The 25,576-nt window shown below is 43.2% G+C and overlaps 1 protein-coding gene across 1 annotated transcript in view; it reads right to left on the bottom strand.

The window, feature by feature from the left end:
* Nucleotides 1–25,576, bottom strand: part of ADAMTSL1 (ADAMTS like 1) — an 878,428-nt gene that overhangs the window by 60,627 nt on the left and 792,225 nt on the right. The window contains exons 22-24 of the mRNA XM_047098171.1: nt 21,322–21,450; nt 11,319–11,498; nt 7,001–7,135 (exon numbers count right to left, since the gene is read on the bottom strand). Coding sequence (XP_046954127.1) covers nt 7,001–7,135; nt 11,319–11,498; nt 21,322–21,450 — 444 coding nt within the window. The remainder of the gene's footprint in view (nt 1–7,000; nt 7,136–11,318; nt 11,499–21,321; nt 21,451–25,576) is intronic.

The raw sequence follows: 25,576 nt of genomic DNA, 5'->3' as shown, positions 1-25,576 counted from the left end.
CAGGCTGTGCAATTCTGGGCACTTCAAATGAACAGAGAAGAAAATGGGCAGGCCACCTGTCTCAGGTGGCCAGAAGGAAAACACCACTGCCCGGCTGTGGTGTGTGGCCCTTGGCCTCCCTGTCTGGCTTCTCCAGGGATGGAAGGGCTCTGAGAGGTGGGGCTGTTACCATGCAGGGCCCTGGGGAGCATGCTGACGCTGCTGAGATGCTACTGTGTGTGTTGGCTGTGACCCTTGAGCCCTGGCTGGGGAGAACGGCCAGGCACAATGATTTCTTTCCTGGAAAAACTTTACTTTGCAAACCCAGGTTGGAATGCCTAAATCGCTCTTCTCTTGGTAAATCACAAGGTATGAGAAAAGGCTGTGCTGTTTGGCTCTGTGGGACTAGCCTAACATGAGTTTCCAGTAGAGAGGTCAGGAGGACTGTCTCTGACTTGGGCACCGCATATGGCATATGTCTTCTAGGCCATATGGTTTCTGTCACAAGCATTTGACTCGGCCATTATGGTATGAAAGAAGCCATAGACAATACAAAGGTAAATAAATGGGTGTGGCTGTGTGCCAATAAAACTTTATAAAAATAAGTAGTGACCTAGATTCGGCCCAGGGACTATAGTTTGCCAAGCCTGTAAAACATTATCTCTTAAAAGTGCTTATGTAATACTTCTAGAATGTGATTGCAAAATTTGGGTATCAGCTTTGTCTAGGCAAATATTTAAAACATACACATAATATATATGTGTGTGTGTGTATACATCTACAGGCACTCACATATATATATACACATATCTTGCACATATATGTATGCCTCTTTCCGAGCAAAATGGAGTAAAAGAATGAATTTACTTTCCTGCTTAAAATATTAAAAAATGAACAAAATGTATAAAAGCAGTGGTTTTCAGGATATTAGGCAATGAATGTCATTGATCCCTGAGAAATAGGAAATAAAACAAGGTGAGCCCTATGTTTCCCCAGCTTAGTGCCTTGAGAGGGTTTCCAGGCTGCAACACAGGAAAACCTACGTGCAGCCCAGTGGACTCCTGAGTTTAGGAGAGGGAGCTGAAAGCACAGGAGATCAAGGTGGCTTGAGTTTACAGAATGGACTATCAGAGAAGAGAGAACTGGAGAGAGAGAGACAGAGACAGAGACAGAGAGACAGACAGACAGACGGAGAAAGAGAGAGGGAGATCGAATGAATAAATGAATTCCAGAAATCTGCAGAAGGTCCGCCTTGCGTATTCAATAGAATCCACATCAGTGCATGCCTGTGAAGAACTACCAGAGGCAGGGAAAAGGGAAAGAATTATAGGTAGCACCTTCTGGGGCTCACACAGGGTACAGAATAGCACCTGTTCCTATCAGCCAGACTGGAAAACCTCATGATTCATAGGGTGTTGGGTAGAATGTGGTACTGATGTAAAGACACAAATATATCACTGAAACAGAACAGTCTGGAAATATACCCACACATATAATGACAACTGATTTTCCACAAAGGTGCCAAGGCAATTGGGTGGAGAAAGAATAATCTTTTCAACAAATGGTAGTGGAACAAGTTGGGTAACCATATGCATAAGAATGAACTTCAGTATATACCTCACACCCTTGGTAAAAACAAACTCAAAAGAAATGATAGACCTGACTGTAAAACCTAAATCCATACAATATCGATATAAATCTTCTGGAAGAAAACATGGAAGAAAATCTTTGGAACCCTGAAGTAGGAAAATTTCTTAAATACAACTGCAAAAGAACCATCTATAAAATAAAAAAAAAATAATAGGTGGGACTTCATCAAAATTAAAATCTTCTGCTCTTTGAAAAACACTAAAAGAGTAAAAAAGACATCCACTGACTGGGACAAGATATTTGAAAATTATATATCTAATAAAAGACTTGCCTTTAAGGTATATGGAGAACTCTCAAAATTCAATAAACAAACAACCCAATTAAAAAAAAAAAAAGGGAAGAAAACTGAATAGACACTTCACCAAAGAAGAAATCAGGATGGCAAATAGCACAAGAAAAGATGCTCAACATTATTAGCTATTAGGGAAATACAAATTAAAACCACAACAGGAAACCACTACAGACCCAGTAGAAGGTCTCAAATTAAAGACTAACTATAGTCTGTGTTGCCTAGGATGTGGAGAAACTAGAAATGCCAGATACTGCCGGCAGGAATGTAAAGTAGTACAACTGCTTTAAAAAACAGTCTGGCTGTTTCTTAAAATGTTGAACAAACACCTACTATATGACGCAGCCCTTTCACTTTTAGGTGTTTAATTAAGAAAGATGAAAGTGTGTGTCCATAGAAAGAAGGGTACGTGAATACATACAGCATTTTCATTTGTAGCAACCAGAAATGGGAAATGACCATTCTGTTCCTCAACAAGTGGGTGATTAAACCAACTATAGTCTATGTGTACAATGGAACACTAGTTGACAAAAAGATGCACTGTTGCATGTTACAATATGGATGAATGCCAAAGTAATTATCCTGGGCAAAAGAAGCCATTCTCCCTACAGTATGGGTCCTTTTATAAAACATTCTAGAAATATAATCTGATCTATACTGAGAGCAGATCAGTGGTTGCTGGGGGTAGATGAGGGGTGGGGCAAAGGTGTGAAGGCATGATTTTATAAAAGTAACTTTTGGGGATGATGAGTATGTTCATTATGTTGACAGCAGTGATGGTTTCATGGATTTATCTGTGTATCAAAACATCAAATTTTAGACTTAAAATGTGTTGTATTTATTTATACCAATGCCAATTATCTCTCATTAAGGCTGTTAAAAACTTTTATGTCAAATATATGTCAAACATATATAAATATGTATTGTGTCTTACAAATCATTAAAGTAAGATAGGTTTCTACCAATCAATGAAAAAGGACCTGAACAGGCAACTCATAAATGAATGCAAACGATTAATAAACATTAAAACCAAGAATTTTTAAACATCGTAAATAAAAATTTTAAAGGGCATAATTTTCATATTGTATTTTATACTATTGTGTATTTACCAATTTAAATGGTAAATGTAAAAACTCTTGGTCATATATACTGTTGATGATATTTTAGGGAAGTGAGAATTCTCACATTGTGCTGTGCACATATAAATAGATAACGCTTTTTTGGAGGGCAATTTGAAAAGAGCAAAAACTGGGGCGCCTGGGTGGCGCAGTCGGTTAAGCGTCCGACTTCAGCCAGATCACGATCTCGCAGTCCGTGAGTTCGAGCCCCACGTCGGGCTCTGGGCTGATGGCTCAGAGCCTGGAGCCTGTTTCCGATTCTGTGTCTCCCTCTCTCTCTGCCCCTCCCCCGTTCATGCTCTGTCTCTCTCTGTCCCAAAAATAAATAAACGTTGAAAAAAAAAATTTGAAAAGAGCAAAAACTAAAATATACAAAACTTTTGACATAATAATTCCACTTCTAGAAATTTATGCCAAGAGGTGTACACAAACATTTTAAGAATAAGAATATTCACCACATCTATGTTTTTATATTGGCAAAAGATTGCAAGGAATCTAAAAGTTCAACATTAGAGAGTTGGTTGAATGTATGATACCTCCTACCAAAACAGCCCTCAAAATTAAAACTATAGAAGCATAGAGACATGGAAAGATAATTGCTATATACCAGTTAGTGAAAAAAGTTGCAAGCAGCATATAGAGTATGAGTTCATTGTAGACAAAAGGTATGTATGATGTGTATATTAATGGCTGGAAAAAGATATTTGTACTCGTTTTATCTGGGCTAGGCAATTATAGACAATTTTTAGTTTTTTATTTTTGCTTCTATTTTTAATTGTTCTACAATGAAAATATATTGCTCTTCTAAGGGAAACTCCAATAAAAGTTTTTTTTTTTGCAAAATACCAATGCTAATGCCCTATAAATGATACTGTGAGAAATATTAATTTTGAGTCTTAGCAACCAAAAAAATTTTTAACAGAAGTCTGCCAAAAGGTGTAGGTGCTGCAGGGAGGCCTGAGATGCTGCTGCTCTAAAATTGGAGCCCCAGGACCTAGACCTGGTCCACTAAAAGGGGTGGCATGGGCCTTGCCCTCCATACACAGCAGTTGGCACAGTTCAGGCCTCCCAGCACAAAGGACAGCTGTAAAATAAGGGCAAAGAAAATCAGCACCCGTCTTGCCTAGGACAATGAATATGTTTAGGTTGGGTCCACTCTGCATGGCTGAGCCTCCACTGGGCATTTTCTAAGTCTGTGTCATACAACAAAGGGTGTGAGAGCAACAGAGACTCACTGGTCCCAAGTCTTCACTTACAGTTATGGAAAGTGAGTCCCACATAGGCCCATGCACATGTTGCTCAATCAACATTCCTTCTTGAAAGTTCCAGCAGTGGCTTGAAGTGAGGTCAATGCCAGAGTGTCTGTCAACTAAAATAGTCATTATTGGAATAGCCCACCCACTGGGAATCTCAACACTTGAGTCTTAACCAAGAAGAGTTAGCTCTGATATATGGCTCTGAAAAACCTCACATCTCCCTTTTTTCCTTCTGCCATGAAAACATGAGAATCAAGGTCCATGAGTTATTGTCCGTATGCCACAGAATCACGAAGTTCTCTGAATCTGATGCAGACAACCGGTCTGATAGATGGTAGAAATACACATACAGGAATGTCACCGTTTACTGGATACAACAGCGTTGACAAATGACTTTCATCCTATATATCAACTGCCACCATGCTTGGTGGGAATGTTAAAATGAATTCCAAGGCAGCACCTGGGCTGATGAAAAAGAATGTCATGTTTGATTGGAAATGTGTAGGTTGTGGCAGGGGCAGTTAACAGTATCTTTGCCACATATTTCCATCCCGGTCTAGAACATCTGTTACTCTCAAAATAGGATTTCTTCCTTGAATTGCTCCCACTATTGGTTACTCTTACAGAATATCAGATTAAGTCTGTCAAATATTACTTTTACTATATCATTTTCCTACTTAAAGCCCTCTAAAGATCTGTGCCCATTTCCCACACAGTAAATCTATTTCCTTAGTCTAATAACAGTCTTTGACACCATTTGCCATTCAGAGTTCTCAGCAGCGCTACACAGAATTGCCTCCCTGACCTATTTTTGTACCCAGAATACACACTCTGGTCTAAAAGGGCCACCAAGAGGAGCCAGGGATGGGAACTAGTCTAAATAAGAGCAATTCGACCAACAGATCTAGGCCCTGGTATGTTTCAAGTGACCTACTTTTCAGAGTCTTAATACCTGACGTCATTTCTTAATTCATCTCCACAATTCCATGTAGATCCCTCTTACTTCTATAGTGCTGGCACGACATCAACATTTGCTGCTAGAGTCCGTGTTGCCCAAGAAGTTACATTCAGGGCCTTTATGGTTACTGACTCACTGTCTCATTCAAATGGAGCAGTCTGGATGTGAACTAGGGTGTTAAGGTGTCTCTTAACTGTTAGATTTAAATACCAGTCTAAGGTAACAAAGCACTATAGACTAGCAAGGGAATGCAGCCGCATAAAGCACAATAAATTCTTATTGCTAATGGCAACAATGAGACAAAATATTATTCCAGAATAAGGGAGAAAGAAAGTAAAACTATCATGGGAAAATATGAGCAGGTTAATTTTTCCAGCATGCTGACTGGCACCTGAGTGTCCCAAGGTTGTTGAAACTTGAAAATAAACAATTGCTGTGCACTCTGCTAGTGACTGGGCTATGATTAATAGTTATGACAATTTCGTATAGTGATGAGTCTAAAATAAAAAAAGTTTACTATGCTCACATTAATTTAGAATAAATTTACCATTTATAAGCCAACAAAAAAGCAATTTGAAACTTCTATGAATTCTGATCAACACGATGTAGAAAAGCTCAATGCCACGCTTGTGTAACTTACAGGAAACAGGGCTACTTGTCATTGCATCTGTGTCTTATTCTTAAGGTAAGATCAGAAATAAAAAAATTGTAAGCTTTTGCCACGTGGTCATATGCTATCAGCATTCTTTGTTAATTTTAGATGATAATAAGAACTGAAGGTAATCTTCCTGTGTTGTCATCCTAGAGATATCAGTCCCTGTGGCCATGTTGATAAGCAATCACCAATATGATTAGGAACCCTTTGGCTTCCTGTTCCTTGCTAATTGGTGGGGATGAGAATAGAGAAACTTTCAACTTTGAGCCAAAGTCACCATTATCATAGTCACCATTATCAACATTTGGGGCCACAAAGAATTAGCATGAGGATGTCCCCCATTTTGTAGACCTGTTTTTTTCCCCAGGCCTTTGATAGAAAATAATTCTTCTTTTCCACCGTGACCATCTCCAGAGGTCATGACTGGAGTGTAGAGGTTCCTGTGGCATCTCCATGTTTCTGGTGTGAAGGGCCCAGGGCAGGATGCCTTTGCAATACTTCTCTGCTACCAGAGGGCACCAGCCGTATGGGCAATAACTTGGTGAAGGTTCCCAATGACAGGTGTCAGGGAAGTTGTACTTGGTAAATTTTTTTAAACACTTGCTTTGGAGGAGCCCATCTGGGTTGGTTTTGGGCCCTACCTACAGACGGCTGGCCTAAACAGAATTGTCTAGCTTTTTCTTCTTGAAAGCTGATTATAGCTCTAGTTTAGTTGTGAGAGGGTCATGGGGGCATACTGAGGCATGGTTGGCAAGGGGAGAGGGGGATGGAGGAGCTATTTTTACTGCTTTGCTATTTACTGTTGAGTGAGTCAATCTGATTGAGAGGATCTGGACTGTGGCATCAGCCCAAGAGGATTCAGAAAGGAGCCATGTTGGAATCTAGACAAGCTAGAGTCCAGACTAAGATCTGCACTCACCTCACATGGAAAGTCAGCCAAGTTTCCACTGGTGAGTCTGGATTCTGTAGGCAATTTAGTGATTTCCTGTTGGCTACCCCCTACTGCTGCCTCCCTCCCACCTGCAAGCAGTCACCCATCCATAAATCCTGTCCAGCCCTGGATTTCTGCCCAATGTTCCAGAGAATTGGACTTACCAAGGAGAGCAGAATTCCCAGGATCCAGGACCAGCTGTGCTCCCAGAGGAGATGTCAGCACTGAAGGAAGGTTCGGTCCAGTGGCTGAAAGCAAGGCCCTGATGTCTTCCAACTGTGTGGGGACTCGGGGGGGATCTGTGGGAAGGCAGATGGGGAGTCAGACAGGTTAAAGCATGAAGGCTGTGTTCAGGGGAGAAGGAGAGGTGGGCATGCACCTATGTGTGTCCACATGTGAGGTGAGCATTACTATCGTTGCCTCCAGTGCCTATCAAGGTGAGTCTGAATTTCAAGCTTAATATTTGATGCCCAAAACAATAAGGTCAGTAATAAGAATCAGGTATGTTGATTTTTAGGAGTTCCTACTGTATACCACTTTATACCACAGTACCACTGGCTTCCTATAAATGTGTAGGCAAATTAAACAAAATTATAAAAACACTTTAAAAAAGCCAACACTTCTTCAGCATTTATTATATGCCAAGTCCTGTGTTAAATAGTTTTCTTTTTTCATTCAACTCTTATGACATCCTTTAGAGCACTTTGTTACCGTCCCCACAGATAACAGACACATCACCACAGGAATTCCTTATTTAAAAGAAGCCTGTGGGTGACTATTCCCGTGAAGAAAAAGGTTTATGAAGTTGAGAAAGTTAATCTTCTTTGTGGTCTGGATTTTTATGCCCAGGTAAGGACCAGATAAGCAGAACAGGGATGATTTGTGCTTCAAAATCTTACAAGGGCTGAAGTCATCAGTGGTCACAGTTAACCAGAGACCAAAGTGATAAAAAGGGGAAATATAGGGGCCTGCCTGTCACTTCCACTGGACAACTAAAAAGATGAGCCCCTACTGAATCTTGTGGTGAGATGACCTGAGATTCTCCAGGCAAAGCAGCAGAATCCTGTCTCCCCACTCCTTACATCTCCCAGGGCGGACCCCACCTTTGTCTCTAGAGCACCTGTTGGAATCTAAAGAGAAGCAGGAGTATTGCTCTCGCAAGTGATGGTCATTTCATCGGTGTTCAGTGAGGACCTATCACGTGCCTGTCATTTTTCAGATACTTCTTTTTTTTTTTTTTTAATTTTTTTTTTCCACGTTTATTTATTTTTGGGACAGAGAGAGACAGAGCATGAACGGGGGAGGGGCAGAGAGAGAGGGAGACACAGAATCAGAAACAGGCTCCAGGCTCTGAGCCATCAGCCCAGAGCCCGACGCGGGGCTCGAACTCACGGACCGTGAGATCGTGACCTGTCTGAAGTCGGACGCTTAACCGACTGCGCCACCCAGGCGCCCCTCAGATACTTCTAAGAGTGGCGAGTAAGTCACAATGGCTCGGGAGTCTGCTTCAGAAATAAGCCTGTCTACTCTGCCTTGACTACAAAAGACCATCACACGTAGAAAACAATGATGAGCTTGAGATTTTATTAAAAAATATATATATATAAAATAGTTTAAAAATGATAAAGTCTTCATACATATTGCATATAACTTAAAATACTATTTATATAGTATAGGGTGAAAACATCATGTTTGGGCTCAGGAACCCTCTGTCATTCACTACCTTGGGCAAGTCACTTAATCCCTCTGAGCCCTACTTTCCTTGTCTATAAAATGATGAGGAATCTCATCATTTCCCAGACCTAGTTTGAAATACTATGATTTTAGGAACTGATGGTGCCAGTTTAACCTAGACTCTCCTTTTCTCATCCTTTTTAATGCTCTCTTGAGAATACTGAAATTGAATACTGAGTATTCCTTCCAGAATATTAACTCAAGGAACCTTTGCTTATTTACTAAAAGCCAAAAAGGGAGGTTACATCCCATCTTCAAAACCATCAGATCTTCTTGGGCCAAGTGTCAGCCCCTCCTAATGCCCTTACAGCTTTTATCTAATTTTTCTTCCTTGGTGCAAGCCCATTCGATCTTTCTAGGGAAACTATAAATTCTCCAAGGGCAGAGGTCACCTCTTAAATTTATCCTATAGCTTGAGATGGAATTTAGAGGCCACATGTAATGAATGTTCATTCAATGGCTATAGGAATAAATGAATGAAAGTCTCATTACACTTCAAGTCTCCACACTACAGGTTAATCACAGGTATTGGCATGAAACCTCAGTTTTTAATATTTTTAAGTGTTTATTTTTGAGAGAGAGAGAGAGAGAGAGAGAGAGAGAGAGAGAGCGCGAGCACGAGCAGAGGAGGGGCAGAGAGAGAAGGAGACACAGAATTGGAAGCAGGCTCCAGACTCTGAGCTGTCAGCACAGAGCCCGATGTGAGGCTCGAACTCCCGAAATGCGAGATCATGACCTGAGCCCAAGTTGGAAGCTTAACTGACTGAGCCACCCAGGTACCCCTGAAACCTCAGTTTTATACATGAAGTCCCTTGTTTAAAATTTTTTGGCCGATTAAAATAATAAGAGACATTATTTCTATGCTCATAAAGTACTTACAAAACTAAAAATACTTCGATTCATAAACCGAGGCTTCTGATCAAGAAAAGCCCTAAACTTAAGAGTCTAAATAGTGATTTTGTTCCCCACCACGTTTGATTAAAACGGGAAGATGTTACGCTCGTCCAGCAACATGTTCGCAGCCACGCTGTTTTATGGTTGTGATGCTGCCAGAGCTGGCTCACGGAACAAGCGCACTTCACTGGCAGACCCACAGTAGCAGCTACACGTCCTAGGCTTTCATCCCTGTCGGCACAGGCAACAAGCAAGGCTTGTTAGGGAGGAAAAACCCACAGTGAAGCACCGTAGCTCAGTGTGGGGCAAGAGTCCCTGGGCCCCGGGCTCCAGCCTCGCACGCAGCTCAGCCGGATGAAACCCAATGCAGAACAAATGACACCCTTCACGGAGCTGATCTTCTGGGGCTTTCTAAGATGACTGGAGGTTTATGTAGCCACTGGTGAGATGAAAACCCACCTGGGCCTCTCTGAAATCTGAGTGGGCAGGGGCTCGAGCCCCGAAGCTTTGGTGTAGCATCAACTGGGGGTATGGAAATGCAAGTATAAAGTTTAATTATTTTTCCCCAAAGGAAGTCTATAATGTATGTGTATGTATGTATGGGGTGTGACTATTCATATTTCCCACAGTTTTCTCTTTCTTCTTAGAAGGGTAGCTTTCTCTTGAGGAAACTAGCATATTTGCTAGTTTTAAATTTGCTTGTTTTAAAAATAAAAAGTGCTCTCATATTTGCTTGTTTTTTTTTTAAAAAAAAGGTAAGACAAAAATAAGCTTTTTTACTGCATCCCTCTAAGGTCCAGACCCGATGGGGAAGATAAGCCTAGGGTCCCCTGTCCAGGGGATTAAGGGGTTATTGCTTGCAACATGGCTGAGGCCAGCACTGGGCAACAGGGAATGTGGGACGATGTCCCAGTGGTTGTTATTTTTAAATACCCATGTCATGCCAAGAACTGTGTTAGACTTTTTAGCCAGGGGCTAAAGTTTTGGGGGGTGCTACAGTCTGAATGTTTGTGTCCCCTCAAATTCATATGTGAAGTCCTAACTCCCCAAGGTGATGGTATTAGGTGATGGGGCCTTTGGGAGGGGTGGGGTATGGCCCTCATGATTGGAATTGGTGTCCTTATAAGCGAGACCCCAGAGAGCTGGCTTGTCCCTTCTGCCATGGGAGAACACAGCAAGAAGCCAGCAGTTTGCAACCCAGAAAGGGGCTTCACCAGGACCTGACAGTCTTGGCATCCTGATCCCGGACTTCCAGCCTCTAGAAGTATGAGAAATAAATTTCCGTTGTTTATCAGCCACCCAGTTTGCAGGATTTTGTTTTATCAGGTGGAAGGGGCTAAGACTGGGGCGGGGTGGGGGGAGCGGTGGTGGGGTACCTGTGTGGACTTTATGTGGGCTGGACTAGGAACCTTCCGAAATTATATGAAAAATGTTGCATGAATGAATTCTTCTGGAGGGGCTAATTTAGCGCTTTCCTTTGATTCTCAAAGAAGTCCTGACCACGGAAGAAATGAAAAATAACTGCTTTGCTTCTGTAGCTCTAGCTGACAACCCCCTCCTCCTATGTGGGCAATCCTCATTGTACAGGTCGCCGTGTCAAGGCCAGCATTTAAGGCTTAGTAAGGCTAAGTGAGCCAGCCAAGGTCACACAGTGAGTAAGTGCCAGGGTTCAAACTGATGTCTGCCTGGCCCCCAAGTCTGTGTTCTTTCTACTGGAAGGCCCTAAGGTGGAGAGAAGGGAAGGGACATTGCTTTTAAGTACTTAATTGGATCAGGGGAAAAGGGGGGTGGAGGGTGGGTCAGACAGTCACCCCCATGGGGTCCAGCAGGGGCAGCCAACCTCGTGGTGTTTACCTAGGATCAGCAGCTGTGTGTTCTCCGTCAGCTCTCCGTGCACATTGGCTGCCCTGCAGGAGTAGAGGCCCTGATCTGAGGAGGACACGTCTGTGAGCAGCAAGGAGCCCTCGTGCAGATGGTGAGGGGAACCCAGTTTGCTTTTATTCCTGAACCAAGTGACTTCGGCTTCGGGCACACCTAGGAAGAAAAAAACAATAAACTCTATCAGCTAAACACATTCAGGTGACCCCGGAGGCAGTTCTGGCGGTTGGCGGGCCCTCCCAGGGGCTACTCTGCAGGAAGCAGCTGCCTGGGCGTCTTCTACCGTCCTTTGGCCAAACTAAATAATGCCTCTGACCTCTCCGTGGTCTCAAGATCTTTTGCCTTTTAAAACTCACACTGATGAGGCAGGAAGAGAGAGGCCAGTTAACAGAACAGGAAGCGGGTAGCTGGTAAAGGACGCTTGCCAGGGTGGAAGGAAAGTACCCAAATTCTTTGCAGAAAGCATCAATAAACCTAAGAACCAGAACTATACCTCGGTGAAAAGGAACGGTTGACAACTACATGAAACAAACATTAACAGTGAGTAAGCGAAGCTAGACCCAAAAGAGTACACACTGTATGATTTCATCTCTGGAAGTGAAAAACTAAAACTGATAACATCAATCTAAGTTGTTAGCCATCAGGGTGATGGTTCCTCAGAGAGGAAGGGATGAATAGGGAGGGGCTGGAAGTAGGGCCTGGTGGCTGGTAATTCTCTGTGTCTTGACCTGAGGGCTGGTTCTGTAGGCTTGGTACCTTTATGATAGGTACCCTTTTCTGTATAGGTTATTACACTTCAATAAAAAGTTAAAAGCTGCAAAATATTAGCATGTTCATGGACTAGACAAACGACAGTGCTGGAACCTTACCAGAATTGACACCACACGTAGAAAACATGCCTCTATTTTTTGGAGCCTATGTTTTTTCTTTTTAAAAAAATTCTTGGTTTAGTTATTTTGAGAGGGAGAATCCCAAGCAGGCTCTGAGCTGTCAGCACAGAACCCAACTTGAGGCTCGATCTCACAAACCTTGAGACCACGACCTGAGCCAAAAGAGTCAGATGCTTAACATACTGAGCCACCCAGGTGCCCCAAGCCTATGTATTTTCTTAGAACAAGAAAACATGGAACTATGGTCAGTAGCACCACAGAGGAAGAGACAAAAGGGAGTGACAAAAAGAAAGGGCTCTCTCTTCAATCCAAATTTCTTGTCTGTGAGAGAGAGCTGGGGAGTGTGTATAGGAGTTAGGATAGGGTACCTGCCTTTAGAAGTTGGGCTCTGTCCTCCTCTAGGGGTGTCACTGATTGAACATTTGTGTTTCCCCACAAATTCAAATGTTGGAGTCCTAACCACCTCCAATGTGATAGTATTTGGAGGTGGGGGCCTTTGGAAGTAATTAGGTTAAGATGAGGTCATGAGGGTAGAGTCATCACGATGGGATTAGTGCCCTTATAAGAAGAGACCAGAGATCTAGCCCTCTTTCTCCAACATGTCTGGACACAGTAAGATCTCTAACTGCAATCCTGGAAAAGATCTCTCAGCAGGAGCTGGATGGGCTGGCACTTGATCTTAGACTTCTCAGTCTTCGGCACTGTGAGAAATACATTTTGGACACTTAAACCACCTAGTCTATGGATATTTTGTAATAGAGCCTGAGTAGGCTAAGACAAGGAGATGGGCTTAATTCTTTAGGAAGCTTCCCTATGGTTGACATGCTGGTAAGCAAGCCCCGGTTCAGGACGAGCTTTCTGAGATAGTCTGCTTAGAAGGCTCCATAGGAGGCTGGGCTCTGAGTGAGGTAGGAGACAGAAAAATCTGTGGCATCAATTCACAGGGCTTTGGGGGGCAGAAAGCTCCATTTCTTGCACCACTTAGCCTGTTGGCCCAGTTCAAAAAATTTACTCAGCAATCTGGGGCATATATCCAGCCTATGTTTATAATGTCAAATCCTGGTCAATGCGGCGGGGGGGGGGGGGGAAGTGTCAAAACCAGGAAGAGTCAAAGGGCTCAGTCCTTAGTCCTGTGCTGTCCTGAGTTGGGGGCTGGATTCTGCCTTTGGGGCAAGGGTAGTGTTACCCTTAATGGGCAGCCTACTGGTGAGAATACAGACCTGTGTACCTGTCACTTGTCCTTGAACCTGATGAAGAATTTATCAGCAGTCTATTCTGTAACACCCAGATCAAGAGCCCTAATTATGGACCCCGGGGCACTTGCTGCTCCCGAGCTCCAGTAGCGGGAAGTGGAGTGGAGGTAGGAAGGAGGTCTCACACTCCCTCACTAATGACCAACTGCCTTGTGTGAATTCACTGGTATCCTGGTGGCTCTGCTGCCTCAGGTGGGCCTAGAGCAGTGGCTGAAGGTCAAAATGTTTGGCCAAGATCTGTAGGGCCTCCCTCCCTATTATGAGGAAGAGAGGAGTAACTCTCTGGTTTTCTCTTTTATTCAGATTACCAATAATTGAGTGAGAATCACTAAGGATCACCAAATTGGCTGGAAAGAGGGGGCAGGGCAGCTGAAAGGGAGTGAAGATTTAGATACCGCATCCTTCAGGTCACATCAGGGAGAGGCATACCTCGTGATGCCTGATGCTCAAATGCAGGAAAAGGACCAGGTCGGCATGGCCTCTGAATATACCTGGACAAAAGATGCAGGTAAGGGGCAGAGAAGCTGATTTTTCATTGCAGCACCACTAGGGAGAGCAAGAGAATCATGATGCTTAGCCATGCCAGCTTGGACTTTGGACCCTGAGCTCAGTTTTTCCGTTGGGGGAAAAAAAATCCACAGGATTCAAGAGAAGGCCTCTGAAAGGTAAGCTGAAGAAAACATTCCCTGCCATTTCTCTCCTGAAAGCACAAGGAAAAACGAGGCCCTACAAATCATTTTCTGCGAGGATTTCCCTCGCTATGAATTGCTCACACAGCATGTGTGCTGGAATGTTCTTGCGAGGACTGCTGTGGGCAGCAAGCACACAATCCCCAATAGGAATGAAGGCTGTTCTAGAGCGAGAGAGGCCAAGTAAGAGAGCTGGACTAAGTGGGTCTTCAGTTTCACTAAGTGAAGGGGATGGGGGAGGGTGGGGGGAGAGGGGAGTGAACACCCTCCCCACAGCTGTGCTGATGGGGTGGTGTGTGTGTCTCCAGTGCCAACACTCATGAAGCTCTCTCCGCAACAAGGACAAATCCCATAGCAAGGCTCCTGCAGGGCGTCCTTCTCTGGAAGCAAGCACCTGTGATCCTCCTACAGAGGCAGAGACATGTAGGAGGAGAGGGGAAATGGGGAGGGCGAGGGAAGGTTAGAAACAAGAGGCGGAGGGAGAGAGACCTGGAGCCATTCCTCACTTCCCTAGGAAGTGGGTGCAAGCTTCTTCTATTCCTGTAACCCCATGATCTCGGGGTGTTTGCCAGAACAAGACAGGGTGCTTACCAAAAGGACTGAGTTCTTCAGGTGAGGGGAGGAGGGCTCTTGGGAGACAGAAATATTCCGGATAGCAAAGGGTGGAAAGAGGTTGTCCCCAGTCTCTGTACAACTAAAACCATAGGTGACAGCAGTGCCAAAAGAGGAGAAATTACGTGGGAATTGTTCTTTAATACATTTATGAGCAAGTCTCTCTCAGGCTCACTCAAGTATGGACCCGCATTGGGAATTTGCTGATGGAGGAGCTGTGTCTGGTGTCACATTTTAGGGGCTTCCTGTCTGGGACTGTGGGCCTTAGGCAGAAAATGACACCAGAAAGATGCTTTAGAATCTTTTGAGTTCTTTTCATGATTGACTCTGACATCTTATAAACACAGAAGAAAGGAAGAGGGGAAAATAAGTGAGGCCTCATAGAGCTCTATTCTCCTCAAGAGATGACGACGACACTTGAGAAAACATCACCAGCCATTGTTGAAGCCAGTGTCCCTTGAAAAGGTACCAGATACACATGCTTAATCCTACTGTTCGGAATACCTGAACATGGGTAATGTGCAAACGTCAGGAACTGTGCAAAACATCCTGAACGTGCTAGAGGAGAAACAAACATTTGGTGAACATTTGCTATAAGCCAAACGTTTTATAAACATAATCACATTTTTCAAAGAGATTAAGAAATCTGCCTAAAGTGATGAGAGTTTGGATCCCTGAATGATTACAAGGGGACAGAGCCCCTGTCCCTTCCTACTCCTCACTCCATGACCTACTCATCCCAGTGACCTACAAATGGCAGGGTGGAGATCCAAACTCCTACATTCAATGCCACAGATCCCCGTCTGTCTTCCAACATACCCGACTGCCTCTTTAAAGAAGATCAGAATTGCTACACTATTGTCTCTGCCCTGTCAAATCCTTACTTTCTACTTTGAGAGTTAACCTTTCTGCTATAACTATAACACCCAGGTTATTGTTAGGAGAGGCTTCTAGAACCCATGTGTGCTGGCTTTGGTAGCTCCCTTTTTGTTGAGAAGCTGGTCAGGTTGCGGGAGATTTTTTTTTTTTTTTTTTCCCTAGGCTGTTGTGATGTGACCACACATTTTACTGAAAGAAATGTCTGAAAAATGACAGAAAATATACTCCACCACAGAGCAAAATCCAAAGCTATGTTGTTGACAAGTTACTTGGACAGGCTCCACACTCTGGACTCCCTTGGTATGATTTCTGTCTAAAACAGGGGAGGGAAAAAACTCTGCTTTTACTTTTTCTCCTCCGTGGCATATCTTATCAACAAAACAGTGCCCTGCCTGTGGCTTGAAAGGATCAATAAATGTGGTGATAATGGGTTGTAACCTGATAGGATTATAAGGATTAGTGCCTTTAATCTTCACAGAGCTGCTAGGTAGGGTGATGCCACAATACTTTTTAAAATCCCAGACAGGATATTCTTGCTAACCACTTGTTACATTTGGAACGCTGCTTGCTCCTTGGCAGCCTGTCAGCATCTCGAGATGGGGTGTCCATTGCAAGGTGCTCCTTGACATGATGCACTTTAGAAGCTTCTTTGGTGGCTTGGTGCAAGAAAAGGAAAGGATACAGTAACTTAAATGGCAGCCTTGGCAATTATTTTAAAGAACTGCTGAAGTCTGGAAAGGAGGTTTTCAGCCTTCCACACTTCTCCACACTGACGGTGGCAGACACTGACAGCTGTTCATAAAACCTGTTTTCTTCTTTTTCCTGGGTACCCCTCTAGGCTACACTGTTCAATATCCTTTGTAGCGGTGAGTGACCACGTGGCAAAGAGGCACTGTGAGAAGTGCCAATGCGTGCTGGTTCTAGGTGTGGCCCTCAAAAGCCTTCTCAACCACCTTCCACGTTTTGTTTTTCCCCTGTTCTGGTTGACAGGTTAGAGATAACCCCTGGGGACACCTTGGAAGGCATATGTTGAAAATAACAGAGCCGCCAGCATCCCACGACCCTGAACGACTGTGTGGGGCAGCCGCTCTTTGGACTCTTAGCTAAACAATGATAAGCTTCTATTGTGTTTGACCCATTATACATTTGGGGGTCTACTTCTTATCAGAGTCTGGACTATCTTAATGAATATCCTGCCCATCACTGATTCCTCAACTGTTTATTTCTATATCACTAGTCCTGACGATTTTACCCACTAAGCTCTTCCGAAACCTCCTTTGCTCTTAGGATAAAACCCCAAATTGTACCATAATCTATGAGAGCATGTAAGAGCTAGCCCCTGCCTGCTGCCCCCCACCCTCCAGCCACATGACGTGCTACTTTCTTCTCTGCTCTCTGTACTAGAGCCACACCAGCCATATTCTACTCCTTTAGATGAAGCCTGTTCTTTCTACCTCAGGACCTTTGTACATGCTAGTCCCAAATGACTGAAATACTCCCTCCTGCCCTAACCCTTTATCTCCTACCAAGTTTTTTGAACTCAAATAGAGAAAAAGTGTGTGAGTAGTACAGTGGTTTGGATCCCTTTTCAAGAAGAATGCTCATCATACTCACTGCTTAATATTTTTTATGTTTAAGCGTTGGGAAGAATTTGTGAGGCTGCACCTTACAAATTGAACGCATATATGTACAAAAAGTTATTTAATGAGAAATGGCTAACAACTCTAACATGTAAGGACAGAAGTTAATCTACATAAATTATGTCATATTCTGAATATAGACTATAAAATAGCCAATAAATTATACCCTAAGAAAGCCACAGAGCCACTGTATTAGTAAAGTAAAAGTCATTCCTAATGCCCTTGAGCGTCACAACACTTTTGACCGGAGACTCAGCTCAAGGGTAATTTCTTTGTCCAGCAAATTCACAGACCAACTGTGTAATCAAAAGTAGCCTTTTTCCCACCACTCTGAATAAATATCTTATTTAACAAAAGGCATAATGACAGAGATACACGGGTTCATTTTGGTTAACCACGATTAACACAAATGGTTCTATGAATAAAAATAAAAATAAAGACTGTAATGTGCCCAGCCAGGCAAAAACTGGGCACGACCTGAGATCTCATGATAAGGTCACCAAGAGTGAGTCTCTGGATGTAGTCAGGGAGACAGGGCACCAGGTGGCATGGAAGAATTGGCCAAAGCTGGTTTCAGTGCCCCCGGTTCCCCGTGGTGAATACTTCCTTGCCCGGATTCTGGTTCTCTCAGTCGCCTTTAAGTGCCCACTTCCTTGTTGAGCTGTCCTTGATCCCCATTCTTCTACTCCTACCAACCTCACCCATCAAGAAGAGAGCCGGCATGGTCCATTTTATCTCTGGTCAGTGCTCTGTAGCTGAGGCATGTGTTCGCAGTGACCAGGTGAGGAATGATGGTTCTGCACAGAAGGCCTTACCTGCACCAGCAGTCCCTGCACGAAGGGCAGCCCTGTCAGAGGTTTTATCTGACTCTTCATCTGGGACTACAGGGCCTGAAGGGGTGTGGCTGTGGAAGGTTTCGCTGATGAGGTTGGACATGCAGGCCAAGGGAAGCTTTACAAAAAGAAGCTAATGTAGGATGACAGAGATTTATATTTCTGATTTCCTGGAGCTACCAGAATATTTCAGAGAAAACCAGCCTAGCCACTGTTTGGAAACAAAATGCTTTAGAGTAAGATCTTCCTCCTACCTATTTGAAAATGGGTTATCTGCTCTTGCACTGTTGGTGGGAATGCAAACTGGTGCAGCTGCTCTGGAAAACTGTGGAGGTTCCTCAAAATATTAAAAACAGATCTACCCTGTGACCCAGTAATAGCACTGCTAGGAATATACCCAAGGGATACAGGAGTGCTGATGCATAGGGGCACTTGTACCCCAATGTTTATATAGCAGCACTTTTTTTTTCAATATATGAAATTTATTGTCAAATTGGTTTCCATACAACACCCAGTGCTCATCCCAAAAGATGCCCTCTTCAATGCCCATCACCCACCCTCCCCTCCCTCCCACCCCTCATCAACCCTCAGTTTGTTCTCAGTTTTTAAGAGTCTCTTATGCTTTGGCTCCCTCCCTCTCTAACCTCTCTCTCTCTCTTTTTTTTTTCCTTCCCCTCCCCCATGGGTTTCTGTTAAGTTTCTCAGGATCCACATAAGAGTGAAAACATATGGTATCTGTCTTTCTCTGTATGGCTTATTTCACTTAGCATCACACTCTCCAGTTCCATCCACGTTGCTACAAAGGGCCATATTTCATTCTTTCTCATTGCCACGTAGTACTCCATAGTGTATGTAAATCACAATTTCTTTCTCTGTTCATCAGTTGATGGACATTTAGGCTCTTTCCATAATTTGGCTATTGTTGAGAGTTATACAGCAGCACTTTCAACACTAGCCAAATTATGGGAAGAGCCTAAATGTCCATCAACTGACAAATGGATAAAGAAGATGTGGTTTATATATATAATGGAATACTACTTGGCAATGAGAAAGAATGAAATCTGGCCATTTGCATCAACATGGATGGGACTGGAAGGTATTATGCTAAGTGAAATAAGTCAGGCAGAGAAAGACAGATACCGTATGTTTTCACTCATAGGTGGATCTTGAGAAACTTAAAAGAAGACCATGAGGGGAGGGGAAGGGAAAAAAAAAGTTACAGAGAGGGAGGGAGGCAAACCATAAGAAACTCTTAGATACTGAGAACAAACTGATGGTTGATGGGGGGTGGGGGAGAGGGGAAAGTGGGTGATGGGCATTGAGGAGGGCAGTTGTTGTATGGAAACCAATTTGTCAATAAATTATATTAAAAAAATGAAAATGGGCTATCTGGCTCATAAATCCTAAGTGGAGGTAAAGCCTCTGGTAATGGGGTAGAGATTGGAGATCGAGAAAGCCCCAGAACAGGGTGCTAATGCCTGTCCACTGTGCACACTGAGCATGACTGGGTAACCTGGGTTTGGGTGTGCCACAGCAGGCTACAGCCACTGAGGACAACAAGCAGGGGACTGTAGCTGGGTCCCGGTACAATGCATTTCTCTGCATTGTGGCAGTGAAAACCCTTAGGGTAGATGTCACCAAGTAGTGGTCCACAGGAAGGGAGGATCAGCATCTGGGTTTTGTAGGATTTTTTTTTTTTTTGTAGGTTTATTTATTGAGAGAGAGAGAGAGAGAGAAAGAGAGATAGAGAGAGAGAGAGCGCGCGCAGGGGAGGGGCAGGGAGAGAGGGAGAGAGAGAATCCAAAGCAGGCTCCACACTGTCAGTGCAGAGCCCAATGAGGGGCTTGAACTTATGAACCATGAGATCATGACCTGAGCCAAAATGAAGAGTTGGACACTTAACCGACTGAGCCACAGGCACCCCTGTTGTTTTTTTTTTTTTTTTCAACGTTTATTTATTTTTGGGACAGAGAGAGACAGAGCATGAACGGGCGAGGGGCAGAGAGAGAGGGAGACACAGAATCGGAAACAGGCTCCAGGCTCCGAGCCATCAGCCCAGAGCCCGACGCGGGGCTCGAACTCACGGACCGCGAGATCATGACCTGGCTGAAGTCAGATGCTTAACCGACTGCGCCACCCAGGCGCCCCACCCCTGTTGTTTTTTAATCGGAGGTAAGTATCTTTACAAAGAGCATACTACCACCCCCTACTATCTACCACTCCTCCACTTTCCTCTGACTTTCTGTTCCCTATAGTCCTCTGGGTTTGCAAGGCCAACTGGAGGGCAATTCCTGTGTCACCACTCCTAACAGCACCGGATGTTTTCATCAATGACTCCCACCCACTTTTGATGAGAGTAAGCTCCAGATTCCTGCTGGTCTTACCTCTGCCATCTCTCTCATGTTCCTCTACCCTTTACCTTTCTATCACCAGTGCGCTGAGTTCAGGCCCCCATTACCTCTTCTCTAAACTACTCTGACAGCATTTTTTTTTAAGATTTTATTTTTAAGTAATCTCTCCACCCAACATGGGGCTCGAACTCACAGCCTTGAAATAGAGTCACATGCTCTATTGACTGAGCCAGCCAGGTGCCCCAACTACTATGACAGCTTCTTAACGGGCCTCTCTGTTCCAGTATTTCCTATCTTCAATCCATTTTATGTACTGCTGTTGGCTTCGTCTTCTGGAAGTATGGCTCCTTAATGTCACTTTCCACCCACCTTTTTCTGAACTCCTTGGCCAAGCATTTAAGGTCTCCCATGGCATAGTTACAACCCACCTTCCTAAAGTTTAAGCCCCTCCACACCATTTCTGTACTCTGGGCTCCAGCCAGACCAACCACACACTGTTTGCTTCTATCTTGGGGCTTTCTTACTTCCATGAATTTTTCACAATCTTTTGTTCGCTTGGACCACTCTTTGCCCCCATCTTTGCATGTTCACATTCTATCAGTGTGCAAGGCTGAAATAAGAAACCACCTCATCCCAGACAGAATTCATCTTTCCTCCTCTAAACTTCTGTAGCCTTTTCCATTTTCAGGGTGACTGAGGTTCTTTCCTTAGCTTTCCTACTAGCCCTGAGTCCCTGAGAATAGAATCTGTATTTATCTTTGTATCCTCTAACCTAGCACAAGGCTCCATTAATATTTGAACAGATGAACTAACACATGAATACATGTCTCACCTGCAACTTGGCAGTTAATGGTCACATTCACTCCTTGCACTGTTTTGATGGTGCTTCCTACATCAGCTGTGATTGCAGGCTCCTCAGTGTTGATCACAGTCACTCGTGATGTCTTCACTAGTGGCTTTCCTGAAAGTGGGAAGGAATGTGAGATTTTACTAAATGGTGGCTATGGGCTTGGGTCATTCACTTGAAACATGGGATGACCCACAATGAATAACTAGCATACCCAGGCTTTTCCCACTAACCACGTTTTCCTTTGAAAAAATTGTAACTGCACAATATAGCAGCCATCCACCCACCTGCTTGCCCACCATAGAACTGTCAGAAAAAGAACGAAGAATCTGAAGATGGAGAATAGTATCTAACAAGCTGGGATGATTTGTGATTTGTGCATTTTATCGTTAAATTAATAAATAATAGTATATATTCTATTTTAAAGGCTTATTATTTTCTATGCTTTAAAAAAATGTTTATTTATTTATTTTGAGAGAGAGAAAGACAGCGTGTGCACAGGTAGGGGAGGGGCAGAGAGAGAATCCCAAGTAGACTCTGCATTGTCAGCACAGAGCCTGATGTGGGGCATGATTGCACGAATTATGAGATCATGACCTGAGCCAAAGTCAAAAGTCAGAGGCTTAACTGACTGAGCCACCCAGGTGCCCCAAGGACCTCTTGTTTTCAATCAGTTTTTTTACTTTGAGATAATTATACATTCACATGCAGTTGTAAGAGATAACACAATCTTGTGTACTCTTTACCTAGATTCCCCCAATAGTAACATCTTATAAAACTATAGTATCATAACTAGGACTTTGACATTGATAAGTTAAACTAAAGAACATTCCCATCACTAAAGGAGCCCAAATGCTGCCCCAACCCTGCCTTAATCCTTTGGTAACTCTTAATCTCTTTTCCATTTCTAAAATTTTGTCATATCAAGAACATTATAAGAATGGAATTCTATAGTACTGTAATTAAAAAAAATTTTTTTTTTCCACTCAGAATAATTCTTTGGAGATTATATGGGGTCTCTAATGGTACCATGGTTGTGTGCTTGCTTCACTTGTTGAAGGACATCTGGGTTGTTTCCTGATGTGTCTATTTAAATAAAGCTGCTATAAATATTTCTGTACAAGTCTTTGTGTGAACATAAGTCTTCATTCATCTGGGATAAACGCCCAGGAGTGCCATTGCTAGGGCATACGGTAGTTGCATGTTTAGTTTTTAAAGAAACTGCTGAACTGTTTTCCAGAGTGGCTATATCATTTCACATTCCCATCGGTAACGTACAAGTGATCCAGTTTCCCTCCATCCTTGCCAGCATTTGGTGTTGCCATTGGTTTTAATTTTAGCCATTCTGATAGGTGTGCAGTGATATCTCATTGTGGTTTGAGTTCCCATTTCCCTGATGCTACTGATGTTGAATATTTTTTCACATGCTTTCTTGCTGTCTTTATATCCTCTTTGGTAAAATGTCTCTTCGTGTCATTTGAGCAGTGTCTAACTGGAATATTATTTTCTGTTGAGTTTTGCAAGTTCTTTACATTCTAGATATTAGTCCTCTGGCAGATATGTGGTTTGCAAACTTTCTCTTACTGGTATTGTGACAGTATTTACGTTAAACTACTGCATCAACCTGGGGAGAATTGACATTCTATGTTGAATCTTCGAATACATGAACACTGTATCTCTATTTATTTAGATCTCTTTTAACTTCTTCCATCAGTGTTTTATGGTTTCTGACACACATGTTCTATATACATTTTGTTAGATTTATGCCTAATTATTTTGATTTTTTTTGAGGGATGGTTAATTACATTGTATTTTCAATTTCACTGTTCACTGACAGTACATAGATATACTGCTGATTTTTGTATATACTGTAACCTTGTTAAACTTACATGTTAGTTCCAGGACTTGTTGTGGGTGGATTTCTTATAATTTTCTAAGTAGGTGATCATTTTGTCTGCAAATAGTGTTATTTCTTCCTTTCTGATCTGTATGCCTTTCATTTCCTTTTCTTGCATTATTTCACTGGATAGAGCTTCCAGCCCTGAGTAAGAATGCTAGAACTGAATAAGAATGCAGAGTAAGAGTGGTGATAGTGGGTTTGGGGTATGACGAGTGATTTTCAATTGATACTTGGACATTTTCATATTACGTTATGCAAATCTGGATCTTATTTAAGCCTACTGTTTTAGTTGGCTTTCTCTGCAACCACTAAGGTGGGGGAGCAGGAAAGGGCCACCTTATTACTACCCAATGGAAATAGAGGTCCAGATTCTCCAGCTGCCTCCTTTGTCACTCAAATGGGGGACTCCTCTGCCGAGCAGAGCAGTGGTGGGACTTCTGGCTCCCCACATGGTCTCTACTGGCTCCACTGTGGGAGGGGCCTTAGTGCTGTTGGGTAGTAGGTGAAAGTCCTGACTCTCCAAGAGGCCTTCTGTAACACCACCCCAGAGTAAAGGGTAAAGAAGGTGTCGCAAGGTGAGGGTAGAATTCCAGGTTCCCAATGTGCTTTCTACCCTGCTTTTCACCCTGTGGGGATGAAATTTGTCTTTTCTGACACCACATCCATGGGGTTACTGAGGAACAATCACTTCACATCAGATGAGGTGAAGTCTAGGTTCCCCAGTCAGCCTTTGCTGGTGTGGGTGGCAATGAATCATGATTTTTTGTTTTGAAGTAGAGCTTCCCAAAAGTTTTCTGTCTGGTTAAGCCACCCCTTTCCCGGTCCTCTGGCTAGAGAGAGAGGTCTTCGATTGAGGCATTTTTTTCGTGTTCCCATTGCATCTGCGGATGGCTGGCTTCTTCAGCTCTGAGTTTGGGAGTTAGGAGGCAAAAAGAGAACCCAAGGAGGTAACAACTGTGTAGTACCACAGTCCCCGAGGTCTCTAGCCAGTCTGCTTTTTCCTCTCCACCTTTGAGTCTTCAGTTTGTTTTATGTACAGTCGCCATGGATTTTAATTGTATTTAACAAGAAGAATGGGGACAAGTGCATGTGCGCCACCTTCCCGTAAGTAGAGGTTCTGTGTACATGACATTTTAATGGGCCTTTATCAGCTGGGGCTAAAAATCCAGCACTTTGTGTACACGGCCACAAGATACAATTAAAAGAACCATTTATTAAGCACCTCGGGGAAATAAGGGTCCATATGAAATAATTTTTTATGTACCCTAAGCTTACTTCTTTGTAAGCCAAATGGATTTAGTTTTGTTTTAACCATTTTATAGGCAGGACACTACAAGGTTGTTCCCTCTTCTGTACCTTCTTCACATTAACTGTGAAGAAACCCCTAACTCAACAATGCCATTTAACTTGCTTTTTATACTTTATGTTTTCTCCCTCATCTATTGATCCATCATTCCTGCCTGCACTGTCACACAGCCTCCTGTTACAAGCTGTCCTCTTTCTTCTCCTCTTCCCTTTTAACTGTGCTCTAGGTATAGGTTGTTAAGCTCATTAAAACTATGTTCCAAGGCAGAAGCTTGAGTAAGGTCTGAATACGTGCATAGGCTTTCCATCCTTATTTTGACTGTTTAGGGGTCTTTTTCCTTATCTCACCTGTATGTACTCCATATATATGAGACTGTGTAAGACCTGAAGTGGAGATGAGTGACTTTGAACTATGTTGGTTTCCAAGAATAACACAGGGTGATAATAGGGGAATAATCTGGAATGACAGGGAATAAATCCCAGCGTATTTTCCTTACCTCCCTACCTGCAGAAAGCTCCCTGCTCTAACTCCAAATATACCTTAAGTCTAACCCGCCCCTCTGTCGCTATAATCTAATGTTGTCACCTTCTCTGGCTGGACTGCAGCACAGCCTAACTGATCTCACTTCCACCTGTCACTATAGTCTCTTCTTGTGACAGCTACAGTGATCTTTCTCAAACATGAATCCGATTATGTAACTCTTCAGTTTAAATTATCCAGTGCTTTATCAGGGCGCGTAGAACAAAATTTCAAACTCCTTTTCACAACCAACCGTGTCCTCTATGGATTCAGGCCCAACTGTCAACCTCTCCTACCTCACTGGAGCCACACTCCCCATCAATCACTGCTCTAGCCACACTGACCTCCTTTCTCTTCCTAAAACATCGGCTCATGTACCAGGGCTCTTCCCTTTTCCTGACAGCCTCTAGGTACAGACTTCTGCATGGCTGTCTTCTCCAGTTGTTCCTCAGGTGCAAATAATATCTCCTACTAGGACCTTTCCTAACCACCCCATCTAAATCAGGCATTCCTTT

This window comes from Lynx rufus, unplaced genomic scaffold, assembly GCF_022079265.1.
Source record: "Lynx rufus isolate CCGP_SWC_20201006 ecotype Redwood Valley unplaced genomic scaffold, mLynRuf1.p SCAF_10, whole genome shotgun sequence".
Taxonomy (NCBI): Eukaryota; Metazoa; Chordata; class Mammalia; order Carnivora; family Felidae; genus Lynx; species Lynx rufus.
Note: the sequence above shows the minus strand (reverse complement) of the source record. Positions and strands in the feature narration are given on the sequence as shown.